Source organism: Tenrec ecaudatus, chromosome 6 (assembly GCF_050624435.1).
Source record: "Tenrec ecaudatus isolate mTenEca1 chromosome 6, mTenEca1.hap1, whole genome shotgun sequence".
In the NCBI taxonomy this organism is placed as follows: domain Eukaryota; kingdom Metazoa; phylum Chordata; class Mammalia; order Afrosoricida; family Tenrecidae; genus Tenrec; species Tenrec ecaudatus.
Window position 1 is genome coordinate 8,410,234 of NC_134535.1, and position 21,944 is coordinate 8,432,177.

General features: G+C 39.9%; 1 protein-coding gene across 1 annotated transcript in view; it reads right to left on the reverse strand.

Annotated features, from left to right (window-relative positions):
- The window catches only part of DMC1 (DNA meiotic recombinase 1), a 50,607-nt gene extending 33,287 nt beyond the window's left edge, over positions 1–17,320 (reverse strand). Inside the window, exons 1-6 of the mRNA XM_075552667.1 lie at positions 17,207–17,320; positions 15,376–15,455; positions 14,541–14,585; positions 13,474–13,620; positions 10,776–10,858; positions 1,117–1,169 (exon numbers count right to left, since the gene is read on the reverse strand). Coding sequence (XP_075408782.1) covers positions 1,117–1,169; positions 10,776–10,858; positions 13,474–13,620; positions 14,541–14,585; positions 15,376–15,426 — 379 coding nt within the window. The 5' untranslated portion in view covers positions 15,427–15,455; positions 17,207–17,320. The remainder of the gene's footprint in view (positions 1–1,116; positions 1,170–10,775; positions 10,859–13,473; positions 13,621–14,540; positions 14,586–15,375; positions 15,456–17,206) is intronic.
- Positions 17,321–21,944: the final 4,624 nt, after the last annotated feature.

Sequence of the window (21,944 nt, forward strand, 5' to 3'; positions counted from 1 at the left end):
AAGGGAGCAGTGTGCAGCAGTGAAATTTTGTTTCCTGCTTTGGAAAAATGCCACAGAAACTGTTGATGTTGAACACAGCTTATAAGGACAGTGATATGAGTAAAACTCAAATGTACAAATGGTTTTCTCAGTTCAAAAAAGGTGAAATGTTGATGATGAATCTCATTCTGGACATCCGTTAACTTCCCAAACAGATGAAAATGTCAACTCGTAGTGCATTTGGAGTTCATTCCACCAGGTCAGACTGTTAATCAAGCTTTAGGAGGTTCTGAAAAGATTGAGTAACAGTGTGTGACATACAAGGCCTGGTTTGTGGCAGACGAGGACTGGTTTTGCCACCACCACAATGCACCTGCTCACACTGCCATCTCAGTGCACCAATTTTTGGCAAATAACAACATGCCTCTCTTGCCCCTTGCACCTGACCTTGTTCTGTGCAACTTCTTTTTGTATGCATGAATGCAGAGGGACATGAAAGGACAGTGATTTGACCACGTAGAAGAAGAAGTGAAGAAAATAATGAGTGAGGTACTGTCAGCCATCCAAATAGATGAGTTTGAAAATGTTTCCAATAATGGAACTTCAGATTTGACAAATGTATTAAGTGTAATGGAGAGTACTTTGAAGGTGATAAGGTTGTTTTGTAAAATAAATAAATAAATACATAGCTTGGGGTGGGGAGAATTCCATGGGGGAGGTACCCCTGTGGAAACATATAAAGAACAGAAATTAAAGGTATAAAGATTAGACAGGAAGACAATGAAATAGCTATTATTTGACAGCTATATGATTGTGAATATAGAAATTTCAAAAAATATACAGATTCTAATAATCAGGGAAGAGAGAATATATTTTATACTCAAGGAACATAAGATGACCAGTCTCCTTATTTAATTACCTTTTGAAGGAATGAAAGGAAAACAGAACTCTCTTCTATAGGAATCAGAGATGACAAATGTCAATGAGACCCATGTGCTCATGTTGATATATATTTTAATTTCTGTACAGACTGCTCCTGCATTACAATCGTAAGATTTCATCATAACTTATAACACAAGCATAGTTTACTCTTGACGATTAAATATTCATATAACAAAATATCAAGGCTCTACGTACCTCCAAAAGCTTCTGTGATTGCCATGCTTTCGATTCCACCTCCTAGTAACTTACTAGAAAGAGAAAGTGAGCATTAGTAATCGGCACAGTAACAAAGAGACCAAGGAAGGAGAAAACAGTACCTTACCTACCTGTGTATCTATCAATCATCTGACATGAACAGGGAATTCTTGGCTGAACAAGAGGTACTCTATCTGTTCAGATCACAGGTTCTACTTGCAAAAGCAGGAAAAATCAACAAAACAATGTCTCGGCTCTGTTGCCACTGCTTCCAGAGATCAACAGGAGACAGGTTTTGCAGGCCTTATGTCAGAGTATTTGTTAAAATTGAGTTGGAGTTTGAATAAACAGTCATAATTATTCATTGGACTTTTCATATTATATTGGAATTATGGTTCTACAAATCAAGTAAATATCCATTTTAAAAATATACCGAGAAATGTGAAAATGGATGTGAAGAGAATCCACTAATTTCCAACATGACTGGCTTCTCTCACACAAATCAAACTGTAGATGAACAGGTCAGAATATGAAAATATTCTAAGTGTGCTGCAAAGAATGTTTGCAGTTAAAAGACTGTCAGACTATAAAAGCATACATTTAATTGGTAACTTTTAGTTTATTTAATATGATTGGCATTAAATAAAGCACTTGAGGAATGAACATAACGTGGGTGAAGGGAGACAGTGGACGATGAAAGATAAAAATAATTTATATTGTATCAGGGGTTCACGAGGACGGGAGGGTGGGGGAAAGAGAGGTAAAAAGAGGAGCTGATATCAAGTGCTCAGTAGAAAGAAAATGTTTTGGAAATGATGATGGCAGCATATGTACAAATGTGCTTGATATAATTGATTTAAGGATTGTTGTAAGAGCTGTAAGAGCCTCCAGTGAAGTGATTTATTTAAATAAAATAAAAAATAAATAAAAGACTCAAATTTAAGTCATGGTCTCATTTATTAGCTACCAAAAAAAGAGCCCTGGTGGTATAATGGGTTAAGCATTGGGCTGCTAACTGCAAGGTCAGTAGTTTGAAACCACCAACCACAGGAGAAAGATGAAGCTTTCTACTCCTGGGAAGAGTTACAGTCTCTTGGAAATACTCAGAGGTAGTTCTACTCTGGCCTATGGGGGCGATATGGGTCAGAGTCACTGCAGTGGCAGTGAGTGAGTAGACAGTGCTAAGAATTGGTAAAAACAAAACCAAAAAGCTCACTGCCATCAAGTCGATGCTGATTCATAGCGACCCTGTAGGACAGGGAACAACTGCCCCAGTGAGTTACTGAGACTAATTGTTGATGGGAGTAGAAAGCCCCATCTTTCTTCTACAGAGCAGCTGGTGGTTTTGAACTGCCAACCTTGTGAATCGCAGCCCAACACATAACCACTATGCCAAAGGCCTGATAGGAGTGCTTTAAATACCTTTGTAGTTTTCATGACTTTGGGGATATGATCAGAGATCAGACAAAGCCTCCTAAAAGAAATGGAAGCCCAATACAAATCCATAGAATTTACATAATTTAGGAGAGCAACTTAAATATAAATCAAAGTAATGTTGGAAACTAGCCACAAACTTTGTAAGAGTTCCTTCCAGACTTCAATGAGGGGAAGAAACTCCAGACCGTGACCTGGAGTTCCTTGAATCTGAAGATCTTGGGGAGAGCCTTCCATTTGCAAGGCATGCATTTGAAGCCCATGCTACAGAGTCGCTATGAATCTAAACCAGCTGAAGGGCAATGGGTTTCTTTGTTAGTTTCTTACAGGCCTACCAACTATTAAACAGACTTTATTTGTACCTCCTTATCGTAAGAAAAATCTCCCCAAATGGCATTAGCTCTGGCTCTCCCAGACAGAATTTCTAGTTGACATGCAACCTTAATGAGCTGTAAAGGTAACGAAAAAATTTACCTTGGAGAGTAATAACCTCAAATGATTTCGGATAACATAATTACTTCCTTATGGAACTAAGGGCAATGTAGAATTAAGTACAGAAATAGTGTTTTAAATCTAAGGAGATTTAAAAATAAATAGAGACACAAATCAAGCCCACAGGTTACTATTTTTGCATTAAATTTGGGCATAATTGTGCGTATTTGGTACTCTGAGAACTTTTAAAGTTTAAGAGAATTAAGCCTTTTATAATAACAGGTTGGCCTTTGATTGATTAAGTGATACAAACCTGCAATTTTTAGGTTGCTAACTAAATTTATAAACATTATTTAAATATTTGAGAGTACTTAAGACTTCCTATGCTAATAAGCATAATCTATTAATTCTAAAAAAGATATCTAGATAATTGGGAAGATTTTGCTTGTTAGTAAGACAAAATTCTTCAAAGAAAATATGAGGGGCCTTTAAATTTTCATGGAAAAATGGAATTAAAAGATAATAGAATTGTTCCACAAACTTCTTGAAGCCTCATATATTCAATTTCAGAAAAATTAGTTAACCATGATATAAAAGCTCCCATAAAATTTGCTAAATTTATATGAGCTTTAAGTATATATGTGTGTGTGTGTGTGTGTGTGTGTGTGTATATATATATATAAAGCTTAAGTACATTAAAATGAACAACATTTTAATGAGTCAAATGCTCATTTCTAAAAGCCAAACTTCTGTGTGGTCTTCTCTGTGTACAACAGTCCACATCAAGGGCACTTGAAAGTTTACAAGGACAGTAATAATTTATCTGGCACAATGGCTGTTAAACCACTATGTGGTAGGCCAACTAGAGAGCATCAGGTTTTCATTTGAGCCAAGTTATTTTGGTTCAGATAATTGGATTTTAACCAGTTTGTCTTGTGACAGAAGTTCTCAAAAGTTTCTTATCTAATTCTTGAAAAAATTTATTTCTATGATTTTATAAATTGAGAGAAATGCTGTTGATGGTATTTTGCTTTACTTCAGAATTTCTCCAAGAGGAATATATGGTATGTATATGTGTGTGTGTGTGTGTGTGTGTGTGTGTATGGTCTCTGTGAGTCAGAATTGACTCAATGGCCATGAGTTTGGTTCAGATAGAAGGCTATATGCCCAAATGCGAGTGGATAGTACAAAGCTTGACCAAGGCAAATGATGTCACTAGGGAGCAAGCAAGAAAAGAAGTATGTTTTTGGTAAATGCTATGTCATATGCAATAAGCAATAAAAAACAGAAGTGATGTTACATGTGTATGTATGTATATACTCAGTGTATAAGTATATATATGTGTGCATATATAAATATATCCATATGTGGGTGTATATGCCAGGGGGCTTTAAAACATTCATGGAAAATTTCCAAATATTTCATTCCATTTTTCCATGCACTTTTTGAGATCCTCTTTTATATGTAAGTGTCTATATCCATATATATTCATATAAATAATAAAACACATTGGGTGCATAAATACTTCATGTACTTAACCAAACACCTTGCAGGATTAGTTTATTGGGTGTGACAGCTTAAGGTCATAGTTTTGTGCGACAACTTGGTCAATTAGTATAATACATAAAACATGTTCTATGTACTGGTTTAATAAATAGTGTCTGGATTTTAAAAGCTTGTGTGTGGCCATCTAAGATATAACTATTGGTCTCTATGTGTTTGAAAAAAATCTTTATAGCTGGATACATCACGACAAACAAAGAAAAGATTGAAGTTGTCAAGAATTTTATCTTGCTTGGATCCACAATCAGTTCTTATAGAAGTAGCAGCCAAGAGATCAAATGATGCATTAGGTAAATCTGCTGCCCAAGACCTCTTTAAAATATTGAAAAGCAAGGATGTTACTTTGAGGATTAGGGCACACCTGGCCCAAACCACCGGTATTTTCAATTGCCTCTTTTGCATGAAAGTTAGACATTGAATAAGTGAGACCAATAAAAACGGATGCATTTGCATTATAGGGATGGCAGAGAATGCTGAAAGTACCATGGCCTGCCAGAAGCGCACACAGATCTGTCTTGCTCCTTACAGGCAAGGATGGTGAGACTGTTTCACACACTTTGGACATGCTGTCAGGAGAGACCAGTCTCTGGAGAAGGACATCATGCTTAGTAGAGGGGCAACAAAAAAGAAGAAGGCTCTCAAGGAGATGGACTGATGGTGGCTCCAACAATGTGTGTACGTATCAGAACAATTAATGAAGAGGGAGCAGAGCCAGAGGCTGTCTCATTCTGCTGTACATCGGGTTGCTATGAGTCACAACCAACTTGACAGCACCCAACAACAACAATGTGTTTGAAGTAAATGAGAAAAAGACTCAGAGAAGAAATTAGTGAATCTAATTTCCACATGAATCATCTACCCTGAGACCAGAACCAAAAGGTGCTTGGCTACGGATATAACCATTCTGATCAGAAACACAATAGAGGTAGTTTCTACTTTGCATATTTGATTTGTGATGAACCACACTTGTAACTATCTGGGAGTTTCTGTATATCTTATCATTTTTAATATGTACTATACACAATGCTGTAACACATAATTTGTTGATGTTATCATTCTCAGATGTTCCATCACAGCCGTTCAATTTTCTAATTTAATGTTTAATGTTTGAAACACTGTCATAAAGATTTCATTTTCTCAATTGGATATCCCCCCAATTATAAGGAAGGGACAATTCAACCAGGGTGCAGTATAGTACCAATGAAACAGGCAGCATTCCTCTAGTTCCTGAATGCTTCTGCCCCCATACCATGGCCTAGTTCTACCATACAAATCCAGGCATTGGTATAGATAAGAGCTTTTGACACATAGAATTCAGAAGAGGTAAAGCCCTCAGGAGTAGTAGTGGGAGTAGTGATATTATGTGGGTAGGGGGATGGTGCAGGGGTGGGGTAGGGATGGGAAGAAAGAATGAACCCATCACAAAGTTGGATATATAGCTCACCCCTCAGGAGGATGAATAACAGAAATGTGGGTGAAGGGAGACAACAGACAGTGTAAGACACAAAATAACAACAATAATATATCATTGATCAAAGGTTCATGAGGTGGGAGGGTGGGGAAGGGGAAAAAAGAAGAGCTGATACCAAGGACTCAAGTAGAAAAAAAATGTTTTGGAAATGTTGATGGTAACATGTACAAGTGTGCTTAATACAATCGAATGATGGATTGTCATAAGATTTGTAAGAGCCCAATAAAATGATTAATAAATATATATGTATATTTAGTTTTCTAAACCAAATGAAGGGCTTCTATTGTCAAAAAACACAGACCTAAAAGCTGATCACTTTGCTGCAGTAGGCAGATTCAAAAAGAAGGAAATATTACCAGGAAAAGAAAAATATGAAGAAAAGAACCAGCCAAGTATCACTAATTTCCAGACTAGAAATGCTATTCCCATTCTAAGAAGTAATCCAGATTATTTCAAAACTTCCAAAACTAGAGTTATTACTGCAACTAATAAAACACCAATGTTATCCAACACTTCATGGTCAGAGTAAATTTTTATGGTTTAGGTATCTTATATATATATATAAATATGTATATATATGTAATGTTTCCAACCCCCAAAGACAAACAGAAATCTACACTGGAAAGATACTGATACTAAAAATCAATAATGATGAAAACTTAACATTAAAAAAGAAGATATTCGGCTTATGTCAGAACCTATTTACAATAAGGGGGTTGGAAGGAAACCCCACTGTAAGTCAGAGAATACCTGCAGCTGGATCCTGAGTGAATGGGAGCAAAATGTGGAAACAAAACTCAAATTCTTAAAAAGTCTAGATGGCCTGGACTGGTTGAGGCTGAAAGTCTCCCCAAATCTACTGCCCTGCAATACTTTCAAAACTCTGAGCCAAAGCTATTCCATGAGGTCAGGTTTCAGCTACGTAACAGATTGGCTCACAAAATAACCAATATTGGTGAGTGCGGTGCTCCTTGAAAAAATCCTCTGTTTGAGCCCAAAAGCAAACACCCAAAGGTGAGGAGGCAGGAAACCTGTTTACGGAACCAGAACTGAAATAACGAGAAGCGGACACCGACAATGTCACTAAACAAATGGTGTAGCAATAGGTAAATAGGAACCTAATTTGATGTGTAAATGGTTCACCAAACACACAACAAGATATTTTAGTTTTTAAAAGCCCATACAAAAAGATATTGCACAGTGAGAACTGTAAGAGTTGGAACTCCAGGGAACTGCCTTGTTTTTCCGGATCTTGCAAGTTCCTTACCTCTGGCAGGGGCATTCTTAGTACTGTTCTCGCTCTCTCTGTCCAGTCATTGAAGATAGTTGTGTTTTCCTTCCCTCACAAGTTTCTGCCTTACACAGGTTCCCACTTTCACAGGTTGCCCTGTATACCTGCATATTGCATTCATTCAATATTTGCTTAATAGTTCCTTCAGTTATTTAAAAAATATGTATGTATGAGTAAGTAAAAAGAATCAAGCAACTTGTTGAATTGGGCAAATCTGCAACAGCACGTGACAACAACAGTCAAAAGATATTGCGACAAAAATAATATAAATCGTTATTAAACAAAAATATAAAACTGTGAAGCTACTGTTTCTTGACACATCATTTATCTAGGTTTATGCACCTCTGAAAGTTTTTTTCTATCTCTCTAAGCCTTCCCAAAGAATTCTACATTCTTCAATTTATACCACATCAAAATGGCAATTGGAATATCCTTGGGGGACTTAAATCATGCTACTTTTAAGTGTGCTTTGAGTTTGGAACAAAAAGAAATCTAAAGAGAAAAAACCGGTCTGTAGGGTGCCTGGGATTAAATTTCACAAGGAAATTCATCTAGGGCAGCCCTTGCTACCCTCAGAATAAGCAGGTACATTGTCATTATGGGGGAAAAAATTCCACAGCATGCTTTTCTGACCTCTTTCTCACTAATGCAGTTTTCCATTTCCTTAAAATTTCTTCCTAAGAAGTCTTTGTAAACATCCTAGGATTTTTGAGAAAATCAGTCAAGATTATTCTTTTGGAATAATCATTTAAAAGTTGCCATGACCTCCTGAGCTGACCTTTTTTGCCTTGAATTTCACTGGCCCAGTACATCCCCTCAGAAGCCAGTTTTGAAGGCACCACCAAAGAGACTAAGACAAGTGTACTATTGATGGGACTTGTCTGCAGCCATCTTCTAAGCACAGAGACCTGTTTATTTATTTTATTTTTTTGCACAGAGACCTGTTTAAATATGCTTTGTTTGAAATAAACCTGTGCGTGTATGAACCAGAACCCTGGTAGCAGTTTCCTTTTTTAACTTAGCCTTGAATACCACCTAGTTTGTACCACACACGATTCTATACATTAGAATAAACCAGTGAACAAGAGACAGAAATCTCTAACCCACTGAGCTTTCATTTGAATGGGAAATCAAGTCATAAACATAAGCTAGCAAACACTCAAATATATTGGGATGGATGTTATTAAATGCTATGGATAAAGATAAAGCCATGTAAGAGGATGAGCGTATAAGGAATGGAAATGGGGAATTTGCATTTTCAAATATTTCAATCAAGGAAGGCCTTTCTGAAAAGTGGACAGAAGACCAGAAAGAGGTGGCAGCAAATCACACAGATATAAGGGGATTTTGAAAAGTTAACGGAAAATGGAATGAAGAGCTAATGGGATTTCCCCACAAAACTTTTGTAACCCCTTCATGGATGAGGAAAGAGTATTTCGGACAGATGAGACAGTAAGTGCAAAATACCCGAGGCAGGAGCACAGCTGGTACATCCTAGGAATAGCTGAGGTCAGTGGGGTTAGTACAGAGTAACGGAGAAAAAGAATAGAAACGAGTGTAGGGAGGACTTTGGCTTTTCCTCTGAGTGAGAGAGGAAGTCAGCAGGGTTTTTAAATCAGGGCAGTGTCATGATCTGTCATGTTTTAAAATGATCAATGGATCATACTTCATGAAGAAATAGGAAGGGGACAGCATTTGAAGCAGGGAAGCTCCTTAGCAATGGCTAAAACTATCTAGGCAGTTATTAATAAGTGGTTTTGACCTGGGAGGTAATATGGAGATGATGAAAGACAGTTAAATTCATATCACTTCCTCACACACTCTCTGTATATGCTTATTCACTTTTTATTATGGAAAATTTCTAACATAAAAGTAGACAAGAAGCATAATGAACCATCATGGGCGTGTCATCCAGATTCAGCAATTGTCAAATATGCTCATGACTAATTTATCTTCATCTAAACCTCCATCTAATTCCCTCTTCTCCTATTATTTTGAGCACGTCCAAGACAACATATCATCTGAAATATTTCAGTATGTATCTCTAAAAGATGAGGACTCTTATTTTTAGCATAATCAAATTATCATTATCACATGTAAAATTAGTAATTTCTTATTATCTAGCAAGTATTCACTTGCTTTTCTATACATGTCATATATAGAAATGTCTTGCTGTATGTCTTAATCAAGATCCAAATAAGGTCCATATATTGTGATTAGGTTATAAAGGTCCCTTATTTCTATCGGTTTTTTTTCTTTTTTTCCTTAAAATTAATTTGTTAAAGGAATTAGGGTTTTTTTTTCCTTCTGTTTTCAAGGTAGAGCAGACAGATTTACAAAATTAGAGTTGAGATGGGAGAAAGGGAGTAAAAAGGAGCCAAGGATGACATCAATGTTTTAGGTCTCAGGATCAGGAAAAAGACAGATCTGAGAGGAAGGGGACTGGGAAGAGCAGATAATGGGGAAAGATCAGAAGTTGTTTTGGACCTGCGATGACTGAGCTGCCTATTAGGCACTCAAGTGGAAGCATATTTAACTATAAATTCCTTTTGTCCTGTAGAATCTTATGAGACCCATGTTTTGTGGAATACTTTGAGAAAATACTTGTTAAATGTGTTCTGGTATAATACTCTATGAAATACTAATTCTGCTAGTAAAGAAAAATTCTAGTCAATTTGCATTGGGAAGATGTTGATTATGCTTCAGGATTGTACGACAGTGAATAAAAAGAGAAGTTGAATCTGCTGCTGTTGTACAACATTGGCTATTTGTGTCCAGTCAAACAACTGATTTTTAAGTAAAACCAAAAAACTAAATGAAATGTTCTTTATCAATGAAGAAGGAAAGAAAATAAAATATTAACCTGATTTTTTTTAAATGCTACAGAAACGCATACGGAAACATTCTAATTCTGTAACAAGAAGCCCAGATGGTTCAGTGGTCCAGTACTTAGCTGCTAACCAAAAGGACAACACTTCAAATAGTCCAGTCCTTGGAACATGCACAGTCGCCCCCTGAAAGATTTACAACCTTGGGAAACCTATTGGGCAGCTCCACTCTATCATAGGGTTGGAAGCAATTTGATGGCAATGGGTTTTTGGTGGATTCTAAAACTACTTATATTTTGGGTTATCAAATTTCTTTCTTTTTGTTCCTCACTTTTGATTGAAAATTAGGTGAAGGTTTACAGAGCAAATCTGTTTTCCAGTCAACAACTCATTCCTGTTTTGCTTCTTGTCATTGACTGCATCCCTATTATGTAATGTGACAAACGGGTTGGGTAAGAAATATAATCCTGTGTCTACAGGTCATCTAGAATTTATGTCAGTTTGTCTTTTGGAAAAGAAATAGCAAAACTAATTGAAAAGATAAAGCCTTTGTTAGGAGAAATAACACCCAGATAGAGGGAAGGAAATACAGTATTACAAAGATGACACTGAATAATTATAATATAGATCAGATACACACTCAAATTCCAGGCTCCCCGTGGTGATGTGAAAAACCATCTTCCTCTTCTCACTGTACTCAAATGCAGTTAAGAATCCTGGTTCCTACAGACACACACAAAGGAAGATTCAGAAAAGGTGTAAGGAGATAGTTATCAGGTCACGATTGGGCAAAACTGATTCATATGTCTCTGATGACGGCACACTACCCTGGCTAGCTAACATGGTGGCTCTGGAGCCAACCTACCTAATTCAAAATGTGCCTCTAAACATAGAAACAAATAAATAAGTATGCCTCTACTACTCTAACTTATACGGCATCAGGTAAAGTCTTTCAGTGCTTTAGCTTCTGGAGGGTAATACGGGAATAATTATAGTGTCCCATAAGTGTTGCTGTGAAGATGAAAAAAGATATATGAGGGGGTATTGAAAAATTCTATTTTCCACAGACTTTTGAACCCCCTCATAGTTAATGAAATACGAATGAATGTGCTTTGTAAAGCAAAATGGTATTTCACTGAAAGATTCGGTTGCTTTCAATCAAAAGCATGTTTTCCTAGGTATAGAAATTGCAAGGAGCCCAGAAATTTCTGAGAGTTATTTTCCATATAGTAGATCAGCTCCTTATTTGTTGGATGTAATGAACTATGACTGATACAGTGGTGTAAGTAGAAAAAATGGGCCTTGACATGGTCTTATGTATTTCTCTCTGTCATTTCATATTATAGTGAACATTAATTCCTGAACTTGAAGAATATTGTGGGTTGGAGGGAGTTCTGGCTCTATCATACTTCATTGAGCCTGATATATTGTCAGTCTCCGTGGGTGATTAGATGATCACCAAGGTTTTGAAGCTCTATACGAGGAGGTACCCACCTCCCCACAAAAAACACCTGGATTTTTTTTTCAAGCTACGAGTTTAATTTTTTTTTTTTTTTACAAAACAACCATATCACTTTCAAAGTACTATCACTTAATACATTTATCATATGTAATTGCATTCTTGGAAACATTTTTCAAACTCATCTGCTTGGATGGCTGACAGCAAGCACCTCCCTGGTTTTGTTTTGTTTTTTTTCCACCTCTTCTACATGGCCAAATTGCTGCCCTTTCATGTCCCTCTGCATTCGTGCACACAAAATAAGTCGAATGGCACGAGGTCAGGTGAGTCAGGTGTGTGGGGCAAGAGAGGCCTGCTGCTATTTGCCAAAAACTGGTGCACTGAGATGGCTGAGTGAACAGGTACATTGTCATGGTGGCAAACCAGTCCCGTTTGCACAAATCAGGCCCTTTTTGTTGCACACTGTTGCTCAATCTTTTCTGAACCTCTAAATAGAAAGCTTGATTAACAGTCTGACCTGGTGGGATGAACTCCAAATGCACTGCGAGTGGACATTTTCGTCTGTTCAGGAAGTCTAATGGACATTTCACCTTTTTTGAAATGAGAAAACCACTCGTAGACTTGAGTTTTCCCCATAGCGCTGCCCTTGTAAGCTGTGTTCAACATCACAACAGTTTCTGTGGCATTTTTCATGAGCAGGAAACAAAATTTCACAGCCGCAGGCTATTCTCTTAAATCAGCCATCACCAACCCCCCCCCCCCCCGAGGTTTTAGCAAAATGGTTTTTATGAAAAATTCACTGTGACTAGAAAGACCCTCCACAGGCAATGCCACTGGGAGCACTTAACTCAGAGCAAGTTGCTAGGTGCTTGCCTAGGGGGAAAAATGTATACTATGAAAACTCTGCTCTGCCCAGCTTGCCATTCATTTGGGGGGGCGGGGGGCATACACCCTTGTACTACCGAATTAACTTCATTTTTCTCTCTCTTTATAAATCTCTTTTTCTCTCATTTAGAATAAACACCTTTAGAAATAATATGACTCAGATTGTAATAGTGGCTGCTTTAGAAAGAAAGGTTCTTTTCTTTGGTAATTGGATTGAGTTTACCAAAGAAAAGATCAAGGCCTAGGAACTACAAAGCAGAGTTTTTTTTAAAAAATCCCAGCAAAACTTGGGTCCTGCTCCAAGGGCTTTCTTAGACACTCTGGCAATGGTGGAAATGACCTCGTGGGCATACTGCCTGAGTGTACCCGGTGCTAGAGCAACTAGGCTGGGGACAGACTACTCAGTTGAGGGCCACACTGTTACTTTCATCACTCGCTTGTCTTGACTTCTTCTGGGGAAGGGAACCACGTGGCTCTGGGTAGAGGGAGAAATTCTACACATAAGGAAATGGAAAGGCTTGCTCTTCTGCAAAGAAAAAAAGTAGACTTGACAATTCTTTTCACATTTCTCATTCCATAACTGGCTGTATCCAGTGGCATCCTGAAAGCTCTACACAGAAGTTTGGGAATGAGTGCTTTGCAACAGCCATGAATTTAATATTGGCGGAAATAAAACAAAAATAACGAACAGGGTAAGAAACAGCCCCTCCAAAAGCTTTTTTTTTAATCAAAAGAAGACAGAGAAATAGAAAGTGATTAAAAAAAAGAGAGACAAAAAATTTTTTGTTAAAAATAATTGCCTCCAACCCTTCAGAAATTAATTGCTTTTGGTTTGAAACTAAGGTGATAAAAAGTTAACATGTGGAATATAATATTATGATCTACAGGAATCCAGAGTTCCCCCACCAGTAGGTAGTGCTTGAAAGGAGAAAGGCTATAAAACCCCACAAGGTCCTTCTAAGGATAAAATCAGCAAAGCGGAGGTTTTGCTCACTATAAGTTTGTTTGCGGCTTCTTTGATTTTGTCCACTTTTACTTCTGAGAGCCCTTTGACATTGCAGAGGGCTCTTCTTGTTGTCATCTGTATCCCTTTGATGGTACATATTCCCACTGATTTCAGTTTCTTAATGTCAGCCACGTTCTGCAAGAAAAACAATGGGTACAAATTGATAAAATGCCAGCCTGAAGCACTCCCATAAGTCATGTGCTTTTCTGTCCATCTCCTTCCACCATGATGCCAATTTTATACAGGCAGCCAGGTGGAACCCACCCACCATGTAGCCAAATGTTCTAGAAATATCTGAGTAGAACATACCAGCAGGCTGCCAAATGTACTGGCTGTGCCCTGCTTTCCCAAGAATGTTAGTGCGACCGTGGCAATGTAACAAGAAATTCAAAAGAAAAGTCTGTTGGTGGAAAAGCTAACACACACACCACACATTCACCCCCTCAGTTCAGCTCCTTCCTTCTAAAGAATTTCATTACCAATATGTTCTTTAAAAAAATTTTTTTTTGCCTCTGCCCTTAGAAGATGTAAATAATGCATCACGAAAGGGCTGGGATTTTCTCTTGTTCTGATTTTCTAAAAGCAACAGAAAGGAATTAAATGAGAGGGCTACAAAGGATAATGTGAGAGAAGTTTTACTACCAAATGATTGCTGCCTGCAATCAATCTCGTTTGTTACTCAAAGCCTTGATATCAGATAACATCATTCGTTCCAGTCACCTGACACATAATACTGAATTTTCTATTAAGGAAGAGTGTAGATACAGACACTGGAGAATGGGTTCAGAGGCAGTTCTGAATGTGCCCAGTTGACTAGTGGCTCTCAGTTGGGATGTTCTGTCCCCTGGGGACACTGAACAAGGGCTGGAAACATTTTTGTTTGTCACAGGGGGTGTTACTAGCATGTTGTGAGTGGGTAGAGGCCAGAAATGCTCAACAGCCTATATACTACACAAAACAGCCCCCCACACTAATTAGCCAGCCCCAAATGTCAATAGACCTAAATGCAGAAATCCTGAGTTGAGCAACTGAATAGAGAGTCGAAAAATACTTACAATTCCGTGTTTCTGTAACAGGTCAATGTCTTGAAATAAAGATTCCTAAGAAGAAGAAAACAAAATGAATTTGATTCTTCACCTCCGATTGTTCCATGTCCTTGTAAGGGTTCATCCAATAAAATAAGACACTCCAAAATGACTCAAATTTCACTTCTCTAGATTGATTGGGGTTGGATCTATGTTTATTCTAACACATTGCCACACACTCCAAAGAAATTCCAACATGGAAAAGGTTGGGAAGCTTATTCCTGTGTCATAGTCTCTACCAATTTTTAAAATCTTAAACTAAAGCAGTGGAATAGCATTTAACTTATTTTGAGACATATTTTCTCAACATTCTTCCCTACCAGATGTTGAACTCTTTCCTCTAAGACCAAGCTGCTACTAGTTCCTAGGAAGCAAAAATGATTAAGCATTCAACTATCAGCCCAAAGTTTGGCGGTTCCAACCCACCTAGAGGTGCCTAGGAAGACAAATTCACAATCTGCTTCTGAAGGGTCACAGCTTTGAATATCCCATCAGGCTGTCTACTTTGCACAGTTGGGGTCACCTTGAGACACAATTAACTCCACGGCGACTAACATCAACAATGCATAAATCTTAGTATAGCCATACCAGTTTTTCAGTCGTTAAAATAACTTTCAAGCCAGTTGCTAAACAGCTAATCTTAGCACCCCACGACATGGCATTGTTACATCTCTTTAATGTCATTTCTCTCTAGAAGATGTCTTATTTTTACTCTCAGTTTCTCAAAATAGCTAACAGAGAAGGAGCTTGATTTTTTTGTGTGGAATGTTTGAGTGTCTATTCATCGTCCAATAGTCTAACATACTTCATCATCTTGGAGTCCTGATTCTTCCAGCATAACTTGATCCTCCTTCATATTGGAAGGTGCACAGCAGGAAAACAATTCTAGAAAAAAAATTATTTGAGAGGGGGAGTTATAGCTCACTATAGTCAAATATATATATAAATATTTTGCCCAAGTTCTCCTTGATTTCATTTTGAGTCACCAGAAACGAAAGGGAAGGAGAAAGGCATTTACTTTGGTAAGGTTGGTTATAACTGTCTTCTTTCTGTTAAGCAGGGGGCATTATTTCTTTTGTGTTGGGGGGAAGGGGAGTGCTTTATTTGGTTTATTCTTTCCGTTCTTAACACTGCTCGCTTTTATTATATTTTTCATTTGCGATTATTCCTGATTGTTTGATATCATTTTTGTCTTAGAATATTATGCAACAGAGCATATTGCTATTTAACCTTTCCTGTGTCTTTAGCAACACTGTAATAACCTCAGCCTTAAGTCCTTCTGCCTCTTATCCTCCTTGGCACCTAGAACAATCTACCCGAGTTTTATTTTTATTATATGTGATAAATACCTTTCTGATTGCGGACTATGAATGCTTGCTGATTATGAATGGGTTCTCTTATAGCATTTATCATTTTGTTTCCTAAAACTCTAGGTATATATTCATTGCCTAATAATATGTACCAGTTTCATCATTTCTTTAAGATGAAAAAGATGGGGACCTCTATAATCCTAGGGCCAATAGCTGTGAAATAGTCTTTAACACTGTAGCAGTTGTGTTACAGCTCAGGAATCTATCTGACTGTAGTGCTTACAATAAAATGTGGGCTTAGAAATCAAGTTTTCTTGCTCCAGCTCCTCACTTCACACCAAAATCAGGGGTTAGAACTCAGCAGAAACAGAACAAGCTTGTAGAAATATGTAGAAGTACAGTTCTACCACCCAGCACTTTTAAACAGCAAGGACTAGTAGGGAAAGGTGGATCGTTTCAATGGAGTGTTCCAGAATACTGATAGAAGCCCTGGGGGTGTAGTGGTTACCCATTGGGCAGCAGTCCGTATGGCCCCCCTCAGCTCGCAACCACCAGCAGTTACAGCCTCAGAAACACCCCCCCACACACACACTCCCTGTGGGGGGGGGGCACTACGGGTCAGCATTGACTCAATGGCAGGGAGACACTACTAATTACCCCAAATTCTACATCCACTATTATCTTGATTGAAGAAAGAAAACACAAAACAAACAAACCACCCTCTTGGAAGAAAGATGGGGCTTCCGTCACCCCTAAAGAGTGACAGTCTCAGGAGCTGCTGGGCAGCTCTACCCGGGCCTTCAGGATGGCCGCGACTCGGAACCGACTTGATGGCAGCGAGTCTGGTTCTGATAAAACGCAGACGACTCACTGAAGCGGCGATTCATGGATTAAACAGACCCCCCTCAACTGGGCCCCCAGACACCTCGGTTTCCACGGGTTCTAGGGCGTGGCCCGCCGCCCCAAGAAGCGCCGGGTTTCGGGCGCCAGGCGCGGTCCAGGCCACCTTCGATGTCACCGGTGCCGGCAAGGTGGAGACCCGGCCGCCCGAGCCACGTGCGGGTATTCGCTTGACGCTCGGTTCCCTGTGGGAGGGAAGGGTCTGGAGGGGCCCCGTTTAAGGACTGCGGTCCGAGGGTAGAAACCGGAAATTCCCTCAGACCACCGGGACTCCTTCCCGGGCCGGGCTCGGTGTGCACAGGCCTCAGCCGCGAGCAAACTCGACGCGGCCAAGGGGCCAGCGAGCGGCCTCGGCCTTCGGGAAACTCGAGTTGTCCCCTCCGACTCCTCACACGGGTCCCCTCTTGCCACACACGTCCGCCATACCCCGAGGCTTTCAGAGCGAACCCCTTCCGTCCCCTGCCCGGGCTTTCTCCGTCCTCAGCTCGCCAGAAACTCGGAGAAGCGCGACCCGCGCGTCTCTGACAGGAGGATTTGGCGCCAAACAGCGAGAGCCTGAGGGCGTGCTCGGAGTGGGCGGGGCGGGGCTGACGTGAGAGTGGGCGGGACACCCGGGGGCGGGGCGGGGCAAGGCCGAGGGTGAGGGCGGGGGAGAGGGCTGAGGGAGGCTGTGGGCGTGGCCGGGGCGAGAGTGGGCGGGGTCAGGGGTGGGGCGTTGCTGCCGGAGACCCAGGCCTGTAGTCCCCAGGTTAGCTTAGCCAGGCGCGGGGCGAGGGCGGGACTGGGGTGCAAGAAGTGGGCTCGGACGGAGGAGAGACTTGAGGAGGGGCCCTTGCTCTGAGGGAGACGATGAAATCAGGGAGAGGACTCTGAGGCACTGAGGCGGCGACCTGTGGACACGAGTGGGTGGTGTGGTCCCGGATGGTGTAGTGGTTGCGTGTGGACCCTCAAGGTCAGCAGTTCGAAACCACGAGCTGCGCTGCAGAAAGAAGACTTTGTACTCCCATGCCCTCCCTACAGGGTTGCCCAGTGGACATCGACTGGATGGCAGCGAGCTTGGGTTTTGAGTTTCGCGCGCTAAGGCGCCTGGTGGTTGCCCTGGGTTAGGCGTTGGGCTGTTGGCAGCAGTGTGGCTGGTTCAAAGCCGGTAGTCGGAGGTAGACGAGGCTGTCTCAGAATCGACTCTGTGGCAGTGGGTTTTTGACAAAGAGGGCACTGAGGTGAGGGGAAGCAGCTGGGAGAAAGAGCCCCTAAAGTAAGGTGGACGATCTTGAGGTGAGGGAGGGGTATTCCAGACTGACTTCACAGTCTGTCCTTTTAACTTGTGTCCCCAGTCTCACTCCCTTCTCTCTCTCTCTCTCTCTTTTGTTTATTTTTTTGAGATGAACTTGTTTGTCACTAAAGACTCCAAATCCACTTTAATTTTACTGTTCCTCTTTTTTTTGTAAGCCACTTGAGGGAAGGGATGTGGATTAAAAAAAAAGAAACATCTATATGTGTGTGTATTACACAGCCCATCTCAAAAAATAAAATCGACAATATCCTATTAAACCCTCCATTTTTGTCTCCCCCACATCCCTGTCTTCCTCTTAGTCATCAAAGCCTTGTCTATTGACTGTTACCATATACTACTCTCGTGTCTGTGATTGAGATGTGGAAGGCCCATTCAGAGTGAAACGTGATTTTCCTTCAACTTAATTTAAAGTTTTCAATAGGCAACAGAAGCCAAACGTTTTTGGTCCAGCTTTTGAATAGACACTTTAGGCCTGCCTTCATGCCAAGCAGAGCGTGCCTGGCAGCGTGGTCCTCCTCCCCTCACGTGATGGAGACTGACTTGTGGAAAAAGAGTCTTGAAACAGTTGAAAGAGCATGTGTTGAGGTGGATGCACATCTATGCAAACAGTTCTTTGGGTTCAAGACCTAGGACAGGGTGACCCTTTGTCTTCAGTGTCTGAATCAGTTTGCTGGAATACATAGAAAAAGATGCCCACAATAACAGTTGGCACTGTGCAGGACTTCCCTCCGCACCCCACTCCCTATCCCCAGGTGGACTGTTTAAAAAGTCAATAAGTAACGGCCATAGCCCTTCAAAATCTGTTGTTTTCCAGCAACATAGCCTGTCCTTTTCTCGTTAAATGGAAATTAAGGTCCATTTGGGGGATGAACTAAGTAGTGATGATAGGCTTTCACTCGGAGGCCTCATTAAATTAATTATAGTAACTTTTGCACAGTTTGTTAGAGGAAGGCATCAACAGTGTGCAGAAGAGCTGCAAAGAGCACAACAAGATGATTTAGGGAAATATAACATATGTGGTTTGGTGTGGTGACAGCTGGGAGAGAGAAATGTTCATAATATTTGAAGGTTGTGTGCAATACACTTTAAGAAAGAAGCTGGAATGAGCTTGGTAATGACAAATTCATGAAGTGAGGGTAAAAAATCTTGTTTGGATGTCATGGATGACTGGAGACAACTTTAAAAATGTTACATTTTTTCAAACCTTGAGGTAGTTAAAAATTGCACATGAAGCTCTTCCCACTCAAATCAGAACAACAACAACCAAAAAGATGAGTCTTTCAAAACAGACAAAGTTCTGACTAGGAGGAAGGTGGCATTTCAAATCAGTGGGGACACGATGAATTCAGTGAATGGTGTTGGAACGACGAGGTAGCCATCTGGAAGAGAAGTAAAATTGGAACCCTACTTCACACCTTATACCAAAATAAACTGCAGATAAATTTAAAAAGTTAAATCCGAACTCTAAAATCATGAAAGTACTAGAAGAAAGCGTGGGAGACTTTTTCAAATCATTTTGGAAGAAGAAAAGTCTCAGTATGATGCAAAACTAAGAAGCCATGAAAACCTAACTGATCATTAGAACATTTTTCTGCAAGACAAAATGCTGCTTTCCTATCTTAAATAATGAGAGCTTTGTGTCAATTAATAACGGACTACCATTTGTCAACTGCCTCATATGCATGTAAAAGTTGGACATTGTATAAAGAATCCAGAAGAAGAATCAATGCATTTGAATTATGATGCTGGAGAATATATATATATATATATTTATATATATTTATATATATTTATATATATATAATTTATTTTCACTTCTAGACAAAATCAAAACAAAAAAAATCTATCCTAGGAAATATCTCAAAATTATTATTTGAGGGCTTGAGTTTAGATATGTTTTATCCCGTAGGCCGGGCATTTTCAAATAGGCAATTAAAAAAAAAAAAAAGCTTCCTTGTTCTCTCTTTCTGGAGAAGAATATTGAAAGTACCGTGGACTGCTACAAAGACAAATCGAGGTCTTGGAAGAAGTATGGCCAGAGTGTCCCTTAGAGGAAAGGAAGATGAGACTGCATCTTACACACCTTGGACATCTTCTCAGGAGAGAGACCGTCCCTGGAGAAGGACATCATGTTTGGTAGCGCCGAGGGGCAGCGAAACGGAGGAAGGCCCTCAAGGAGATGGACGGACACAGTGGCCGCCACAGAGGGCTCAGGCACAGGGACACCTGTGAGGACGGCCGAGGACCAGGCAGTGTTTCCTTCTGTGTGCATAAGGGTGCTATGGGTCGGAGCTGACTCAGTGGGGCCTACATTATTTGTCCAGTTTTCCAAGTCTTCAAGGGAAGAATTCTCTACAAAACTTTATAAATTATCTATGTATTTTAAAAATCATGCCATGTTTATAATAGCCTAATATATATAGTCTAATATATGTGTTTATTATATATGTTTATAATAGTCTAATTATATATATGTTGGCAGTAGAACTACAGTCAGGATCCAAAATTTTAACCATTACCCTTTACTGCCCCTCTGTGGACAACCACCTTATAACCAAGTAGAATCAAATGATTGCAGTGTATTGGATTGCGTTTTCTCAAACGGATGCCGTAGAGATATATATTCTTGGAGATTCAGTAGTTAAAATTTTAAGAGTGGCTAGTAGCGAACTAAAGAGTGAATGGTCTAGACAGGGGACCTACTACCACGAAGAAAGGCATGTGTCCTTTGGCCTTGGGGTCCCTGTGCGTTGAAGCTCCAAGATCAAGGGAAGCTGGATGGCAAGACTCATTCATGGAGATCTGAGGAACGCTGAGCCTACAGTTGCTGAAAGGAGGCACGGACCTTTCCCAAGAGCTGAAGGAAAGAGAAAGTCTCAGAGCAAGTGCTCAGAATTGGACTTTGAGCTTCATAAACTATGAGAAAATAAATTTCTGTTGCTAAAGCCAAAACGAAGAAGAGTTGTACTTCATCAGATGAAGCCTCTGGCAGATCCCCTGGAGCCACAGGCAAGGGATCCGAACCGTTTCACTGCCAGACAGAGGTTATTGTAAACTTGACTATGGTGGATCGATGCATGGCATACCATGCTACTTGACCAGTTGACCTCCCTCTTAACCCAACCTGAATTTGCTCTAGGCTCAAATATTTCTCACTGGTTCCATGACAGAAATTCCTGTCTGGTTTCTAAATATCAATGATGATCTTTTCTTACTATTTTAATTTTATCTTTATATTATTATTATTATTTTCTTCTTGCCATTTTGATTTTTGTTTTGTTTCTGTTGTTTCCCTGGGTGTGAAATGCAGGAGGGGATGCAGAGAAAGGGGATGTGGAGGTGGGGGGTAGGGGCGAGGAGAGTGAAGGGATTTGGGGAACCAACCATGAATGCAGGAGGGGGGAGGGAGCACGGGAACTGATTGTGTGATGTTGTATGTACAACTCTTTCTAAAAATAGTTTAACCATGGAAGTGTGTGGTATGTGGATACTCTTTCAAGAAAACTACGTAAAAAATAAAAAGAAACCCAACTTGACCACTGGTCACCCTGGGTGAAGGAGAAAGGGTTGTTGCTTCGGGCACTGAGTGTATGTTAATGGCGGTGGAGTAATTTGAGCAGGATATATCAGTAATGGCTGTACAACACGGAGAGTATAATCAATGGCACTGGACTATACGTGTAGAAGTTGTGGAACTGGAAAATGTTATGTTGTGTATATTTTTACCACAATTAGAAAAAAATAATTACATGAATGACACTGAGTACAAGGAAGAAAATGTTCTAGAACTGAATGTGGTGATAATTGTGCCATTCTTCCAGGTATGATTGAATTACTGAATTGCATGACATGTGGATGAAGTGCTAATAA